Consider the following 8,187-nt stretch of genomic DNA (forward strand, 5'->3'; position numbering starts at 1 on the left):
CCCCCCGGATCGTCCAAAAAGCACAGTATCTAGTCCAATCAAATACTCACGACCACCGGGTTTCTTTAAATCCATACATCAAAGGTAGAACTTAGACGCTCATCACAGGCTCTGTCGCCGCATTTACATCCCGGTTGGGGCATATCCCCTATGGCCCAGCTCCGCCGTCCCTTCACCCCCACTCCCCCTTTACAGGGGGGGCGAGGGAAGGGTTCGGAGCCACAACGGGCACAGCCGGGGAGCCCAGGGTGCGGGACGCTCTTCCCGCACCCCAACCGGAGCCCCGCTTTGCGGTGGCGGGGCTCCTAACCCCCGGGATGGACTGGGCGCTTCGCAGCCGAAGCAGCCCACGACCACCCGCAATGGCGTCGCCGCCGGAAGTAGATCTCCACATTTCCACATCAGTTGCTGTTTCTTTCCCGGAGCCCTCATGAAAACTAATCAGCATTTTGGTGTGAATTTCTTGCAATATAAGTGCAATTGTGCGGTAGTTGGAGCATTCTTTGGCACTGCCCTTCTTTGGGATTGGGATGTAGACTGATCTTCTCCAATCCTCTGGCCACTGCTGAGTTTTCCAAACTTGCTGGCATATTGAGTGTAGCACCTTAACAGCATCATCTTTTAAAATTTTAAATAGTTCAGCTGGAATATCATCACTTCCACTGGCCTTGTTGTTAGCAAGGCTTTCTAGGGCCTATTTGGCTTCACTCTCCAGGATGTCTGGCTCAAGGTCAGCAACCACACTACCTGGTGTGTATGAAACCTCCATATCTTTCTGGTATAATTCCTCTGTGTATTCTTGCCACCTCTTCTTGATGTCTTCTGCTTCTGTTAGGTCCATCCCACTTTTGTCTTTTATTATGGTAATCTTTGGATGAAATGTTCCTTTCATATCTCCAATTTTCTTGAACAGATCTCTGGTTTTCCCCATTCTGTTGTTTTCCTCTATTTCTTTGCATTGCTCATTTAGAAAGACCCTCTTGTCTCTCCTTGCTATTCTTTGGAAATCTGCATTCAGTTTCCTGTATCTTCCATGATCTCTCCCCCGCTATTTGTAAGGCCTCATTGGACAGCCACTTTGCTTTCTTGCATTTCCTTTTCAATGGGATGGTTTTCATTGCTGCCTCCTGTATAATGTTACGAGCCTCCATCCATAGTTCTTCAGGCACTCTATCCACCAAATCTAAATCCTTAAACCTGTTCTTCACTTCCACTGTGTATTCATAAGGGATTTGATTTAGATTGAATCTAACTGGCCCAGTGGTTTTTCCTACTTTCTTCAGTTTAAGCTGGAATTTTGCTATAAGAAGCTGATGGTCTGAGCCACAGTCAGCTCCAGGTCTTGTTTTTGCTGAGTGTATAGAGCTTCTCCATCTTTGGCTGCAGAGAATATAATCAATCTGATTTCGATGCTGCCCATCTGGTGATGTCCATGTGTAGAGTCGTCTCTTGTGTTGTTGGAAAAGAGTGTTTGTGATTACCAGCTTGTTCTCTTGACAGAACTCTGTTAGCCTTTGCCCTGCTTCGTTTTGAACTCCAAGGCCAAACTTGCCAGTTGTTCCTTTTATCTCTTGACTCCCTACTTTAGCATTCCAATCCCCTATAATGAGAAGAACATCCTTCTTTGCTGTCATTTCTATAAGATGTTGTAAGTCTTCATAGAACTGGTCAATTTCAGTTTCTTCAGCACCGGTAGTTGGTGCATAAACTTGGATTGCTGTGATGTTAAAAGGTCTGCCTTGGATTCGTATTGAGATCATTCTATCATTTTTGAGATTGCATCCCAGTACTGCTTTTGCCACTCTTTTGTTGATTATGAGGGCCACTCCATTTCTTTTACAGGATTCTTGCCCACAGTAGTAGATATGATAGTCATCCGAACTGAATTCGCCCATTCCCGTCCATTTTAGTTCACTGATGCCCAGGATGTCAATGTTTATTCTCGCCTTCTCATTTTTGACCACATCCAGCTTACCAAGGTTCATGGTTCTCACATTCCAGGTTCCTATGCAATATTTTTCTTTACAGCATTGGACTTTCCTTTCGCTTCCAGGCATATCCGCAACTGAGCGACCTTTCGGCTTTGCCCCAGACGCTTCATCAGCTCTGAATCTACTTGTACTTGTCCTCCGCTCTTCCTCAGTAGCATGTTGGACGCCTTCCAACCTGAGGGGCTCATCTTCCAGCGTCATAACTTTTATATGCCTGTTGTCTTTGTCCATGGAGTTTTCTTGGCAGGGATACTGGAGTGGCTTGCCAGTTCCTTCTCCAGGTGGATCACATTTAGTCTAAACTCTCCGCTATGACCTGTCCATCTTGGGTGGCCCTGCATGGCATAGCTCATAGCTTCCCTGAGTTATTCAAGCCCCTTTGCCACAACAAGGCAGTGATCCATGAAGGAGAGGCAGTGATCCATGAAGGAGAGGCAGTGATCCATGAAGGAGAAAACTATTTGGAACTTAAATTTGAAATTCTTCCCTTAGTATAAGAACCTAGTATGAAATTAAGACAGAATATCTATGGGTATGTCGTCTTTAACTTCCCCATTTTATAATGAATTTATAAATCCAGAATAAATGGTAAATACTTCAAGCAATGGGAAAATACTGGTTTAGAAAGCATAAAGACATTGTTGCGAGGTTTTCATTCTGACAATAGAGGAGGTTGTGAGTGCTATGAAAGGAAGGAGACCTCCACTCTTCCAATACAGTATTTCAAATTAGAGGTGTGATCTCCTCTCTGATACAAAAACACGGGGAAGTCAGGAAAGAGAACAATTGTGAAACTATATTATCTCTTAGTTGGATAAAGATGTAACTTCAAGACTGAATTTCAATTATAAGACTGGTTAAACTTGGGATTGGAATCAGATAGAGAAAACAGGTGTGAGATTTGGATCAAAGAATAACCAGGAAACAATGGAACTGCATTTGGAATATCTTTTAATTTCAGCATACGTAAAAGAGAACCAATGGTCCATCTAGCCAGTGCTGGATTTACGTATAAGCTAAACAAGCTATAGCTTAGGGACCCTCTCTTGGGGGCCCCAAAAAAATTAAAAGGAAAAAAAACTGGATGTACATTTCTAAAATATAAGATAAAAAACAAATAAAATAAAACCTACACACAGCAACAGTATTTTTGTTTTGTTGTGTTTTGTTTTGTGTAGGCTCCTGTGATGTAAGTAATGGGCCCCGCCTGCTAGCCTGCTCCCTAAAATATCACTGGTTTGCTAATTTCTATATATAGGGTCCCTACATTCGGTAAAGGTAAAGGGACCCCTGACCATCAGGTCCAGTCGTGTCCGACTCTGGGGTTACGGTGCTCATCTTGCTCTATAGGCCAAGGGAGGGGGCGTTTGTCCACAGACAGCTTCCGGGTCATGTGGCCAGCATAACAAAGCCGCTTCTGGCGAACCAGAGCAGCGCATGGAAACACCGTTTACCTTCCCGCCGGAGCGGTACCTATTTATCTACTTGCACTTTGATGTGCTTTTGAACTGCTAGGTGGGCAGGAGCTGGGACCGAGCAACGGGAGCTCATCCTGTGGCAGGGATTCGAACCGGCGACCTTCTGATCAGCAAGCCCTAGACTCTGTGGCCACAGCACCACCTGGGTCACGTGCCTACATTATGCATGTGCAAATGGCTTTAGATACCTATTAGGTCCATAAACTACCAATATAGCATATATTCAGCACAAAAACAGCGACAATTTGTTGTTGACTAAGGACAGCTGGACATATAAAGGGCCCCATTACCAGTAGCTTAGAGCCTCATCAAACCTAAATCCGGCCCTGCATCTAGTCCAGCATCCTGTTTTCGCTATGGCTGAAGAGTTGCCTGCGTGGGAAACCAGCAAGCAGGTTTCAATCACAAAAGCCCTCATCCCCTCCAGTGGCTTCCTGCAGCTGTGGTGCTTTGTTGTTGTTGTTGTTGTTTAGTCGTTCAGTCCTGTCCGACTCTTCATGACGCCATGGACCAGAGCACGCCAGGCACTCCTGTCTTCCACTGCCTCTCGCAGTTTGTTCAGACTCATGTTGGTAGCTTCAAGAACACTGTCCAACCATCTCATCCTCTGTCGTCCCCTTCTCCTTGTGCCCTCCATCTTTCCCAACATCAGGGTCTTTTCCAGGGAGTCTTCTCTTCTCATGAGGTGGCCAAAGTACTGGAGCCTCCGTTCCACATTTGCAAGAACTCTGATCTTTTAGCGTGGCGGCCCCTGCCCTTTGGAACTCCCTCCCTATTGAGATCCAGAAGGCACCTTCACCACACTACTTTCGGTGCCTGCTAAAAGCATTCCCGTTTAGGCAATGCGCTTAGGAAGGCATATTTTAAGAGCTGGAAGGGACCCCGAAGGTCATCTCGCCCAAACCCCTGCAATGCAGGAATCTCAACTAAAGCACTCATGCAACCTCTGCTTAAAAACCTCCAAGGAGCTCTGTGGAGGGCAGACTACAGCTCCCAGCATTCTTTCAATGGGTGGGGTGTGTGCTATGAATGTATGGCGTGTGTAACAGCCCAAGTTGAGAGTGTTTTGGAAGGCAGAAATCCCGAAAAACAGTGAGAGAGAGGTGGGAATAATACTGTCTCCTAATGCTTCCTGTCCACAAAAGAATGAGGCACATTGTTAATTCTGCTGTACAAGATTGTATTCTGTATATGTATATAAATTAAATGTGTGTGTGTATATATATATATATATATATGAATGATTTCATGTAAATAATGGGGAAATCTATATTCAGAGTTCTATTTTAACTTTTATTCAAAAAGGGAGCAAAAGAAAACTTTTTACTCGAAGCGTTGTAAACCAGATTGTTGTTAAGTCATTCAAAAGGGGGGGGGAACCTCCAAGGAGAGTCTACAACTTCCCGAGACCATGCCACTGCCGAACAGCTCTTAATGTAGGAAAATAAGTCGACGAGGTCATTTTAATCTGCGTTAGAATGTTAACTTTGGCGTGTTTTAAAGCAGGGTTGTAGATTTTTGGTTTCTTTGTAATTCGCTTTGAGGGTGACTGTGTGTTTACGATGAAGCGGTGTATAAATTATATGATATTAAGTGCGTGCGGCCGTGCGTCTTTGGACACACAACCACCGCCCAACCGTGAGCTCTCCCTTCCCTTTCTCCCCGCCACCCCTTTAGAGCTTCCCACACTTCGCTGGCGCTGAGGGAAATGCGCTCTGCACCAGGCGAGCGGCCCCTTTTACAGCCTCTCCTCAGCTCAAAACTTTTCGACGGTTGGGCTCGCGGAGGGAAGGAGAAGACGGCGAGGCGGAGGCGAGGGGGGATTGGAGGAGAGAAGAGGACGGCTCGCGCCAGCCTTCAGCCGGCAGCACGCATGCGCTACGTGCTGCTGCTTTTTTTACCTCTAAACATAAAGCGAAGCCCTGCTATGGCACGTGATCCGTCGGTGTCATGTGACCAGCTCAAAGGTGGAGACGCTTCTTCCTGATAGAAAGGTTGAGTTTGGATTTTTTCGAGGGGGGTGGGTTGTATGCCGTAGCTGCAGTTTTGTGTGCATTTACTTCAGGATAAAGCTCCCTTGGGAGTTAGTGGCGCTTACTTCCGAGTAGGCATCCATTGGGTCAGGCTGTGAGAGAAAAAATGGAGGGGAGAGGAGGGTGGGGGGGTGTTGCGGCTGGTTCTGCAAGGGGGTCGCACGTTTGCTTGAGCTGGGGTGGCAACGCATCCAGTTTAAAGACTCTTGCATTTTCTGGGGCTGGACTAGATGACCCTTGGGTTCCTTTCCAACTCTACAGTTCTCTGATTCTATGAAGTGAGGGGGGCATTGACGTTTCCTATCTGAATTTAGCACCTGAAGTACACACTGAGCAGCTACACAGGTAGCCTTGCCACAGTCTTTCTCGCTGTTATTATTATTATTATTATTGATTTCGTCAGTTGCTTTATTGTGCCCAAGGCAACGCAGAGCAACTTAAAACTATTTAAGCGAGACATATAGTATCTCACCGCTGCGGTGAGATGCATTTCCATTTAAGTTACAGTAGGCTTTTATAAGCAAACAGTTTAATAAATATAAATTAGCAAATGCTACACAAATCTCGTTTGTGGTGGTGTGTTAAAAGTAACAACCCTGGGGTAACCCGTGTGAGAAGATTGGATAATGGTATGCTATCTGGCTGCTGGCATTGTGAGTGTGGAGGGGATGGAGGAATTTTCTGGGCAAACTTCCAGGAGCCACATTTCCATGGTGGGAAGAGTGAAAGTGAGAGGCATAATCAGAGTTTGAGGACACCTTCCAGCCAGACAAAAGGAAGATGTGAAGCTGTGATGTGAGAGGCTTGGAGGGGCACATTTGCATCTCAGAGTCCTAGGTTCGAGGTTTCTCACCTCTGTCTCCAACAGTGATTAGACAGCTGTCCCTGAGAAGATAACAAAGAGGGGATGATGGAGGGAGCCCCCCCCTTTTATGTTTTCTCATCTGTCAGTACATAGATGGAACTGGTCTCTGGATATGGAGGATTCGTGGAGCAGTTCCCGGATTTTTTGTATGCCCCCCCCCCCACCAACAGCACTGTCTGTACATCCTATTCTTAATTACTGCTCCATAATAGGATATATGGTAATCAATTGGGGTTATCCTGGTATGTTTATCTCCGTCACAAATTCTCAAAATTGAAGTTGCTTTTGTTTCTTTAGGTAATGCAAAAATGACCACCCAGAGATACAAAACTGTTGTTCAGGGAGAAGCCTCAGAGACTGATTCAGAGGAAGAGGTTTATCTGTCCTCCATACCCCAGGCTTCATGTCCCAACCTTTCTGGTGTAAAAATTGCTGGGGAGGCCTCTGAAACAGATGAGGAGGAAGATGCAAGCCCCTGTAGGCCAAAAGCAGAGCCTAAATTGATCAGCACGGACTTGCCTCCACTGATTGTTTTCAGGAATGAGGATCTGGGGTCCCCCACAGCGGTTGAAGAGAAGCCTGCCCTTCGTATCAGACACCGCGGCCGCTATAGCACTTTGCTACAGCAGAAGCTGATTGAGAGTAATGCCCGCTTGTACTACGATGTCAGCAGCACCGTCAAGCAAGTGTACCAGACTGCTATCAAGGAGATTGGGGCCATAACTGGACAGCTCAGTAACTCCCAAAATGGCATCATCAGTGCATCACACAACATCCGGCTTGTCCTGGAGGACTTGCGTGCTGTTGCAGAAAAGATTGACATCATCACCAGCTGCAACCTGCTTCCTGATATCCAGATAGAGCTACCTCCAGTAAACAATTAGCTGGTTCTAGAACAATAAGAGGCCAATTAACTGCTATTTGCAGACAGTTAAAGGTGGAGAGAGAGAGAGAGAGAGAGAGAGAGAGACTGCTGCAACCCTGGCCATAAGGTGCAATAAGAAACTGGAATAGAAGCTTTTGACTCAAAACTTTTGATGCCTAGTGTTTCAATCACACTTGTATAGCCTGTAATAATCTTGCCTAAATAGTCCAGCATGGTAAAGTCAAAGAAAATTAAACTGCTCTTGATAAATCTTTTGTTGCACTTCAAGTTATATTGAATTTTTTAAGCTAATGCTTACCATATTTATACTCTCACCAGCATCTTAAAAGCTTCCATTTTATGTAAAGAAAAAATCTAGTCTGTCTGTCCACAAATACCTCTGTCCATTTGTGACGTGAATAGTCTGAGAAAGATAGGGAAAGCTTGCCCACCTACAAACATATTTAATGTAGGTGATTTAGCTAGTGACTAGTACAGGGCAAGTCCTTTAAAAGAGGCCCCGTGGATACACAGTACATGTTCCACAGGGCCTCTTTTAAAAGACTTGCCCTGTACAAGCTTGTGATCCATGATGATGGTGGTGGAACAGGACTGGTTTGAAATTAGTTGTGTCTTTATAAAACACAATCTTCTGAATACAGAAGGCTGAGTATTTGTGGAATTCAGTGAGAGAGTTGTGTTACACCTTGCGTTAATTGTGTGAGCTTGTTTCGTTACTTCATACTTTTGCAGGTGGTTATGGAGTCTGCTCAGACAAAAATAGCACAACTATATAGAATATGAATGCTGCAGTTTCAAGTATCATTCCATCTTTATCTTCATTGTGATTTATTTTTCATCAAGGAGGCATATGAACATAATTTACATAACTGCAAAGTATGATTAAGGGTACAAGGGAAGAAGTATATGATTATCTGGATTTGAGACAAAAAAA

The 8,187-nt window shown here is 45.1% G+C and overlaps 1 protein-coding gene across 1 annotated transcript; it reads left to right on the forward strand.

Moving 5' to 3' along the window:
• Positions 1-5,377: 5,377 nt before the first annotated feature.
• Positions 5,378-7,319, forward strand: BLOC1S3 (biogenesis of lysosomal organelles complex 1 subunit 3). Its single transcript, XM_033158377.1, has 2 exons — positions 5,378-5,463; positions 6,665-7,319. The coding sequence occupies exon 2, from the start codon at positions 6,676-6,678 to the stop codon at positions 7,249-7,251; it is 576 nt and encodes a 191-aa protein (XP_033014268.1). The 5' UTR covers positions 5,378-5,463; positions 6,665-6,675; the 3' UTR covers positions 7,252-7,319.
• The last annotated feature ends 868 nt before the right edge of the window (positions 7,320-8,187 follow it).

Source organism: Lacerta agilis, chromosome 8 (assembly GCF_009819535.1).
Source record: "Lacerta agilis isolate rLacAgi1 chromosome 8, rLacAgi1.pri, whole genome shotgun sequence".
NCBI lineage: Eukaryota > Metazoa > Chordata > Lepidosauria > Squamata > Lacertidae > Lacerta > Lacerta agilis.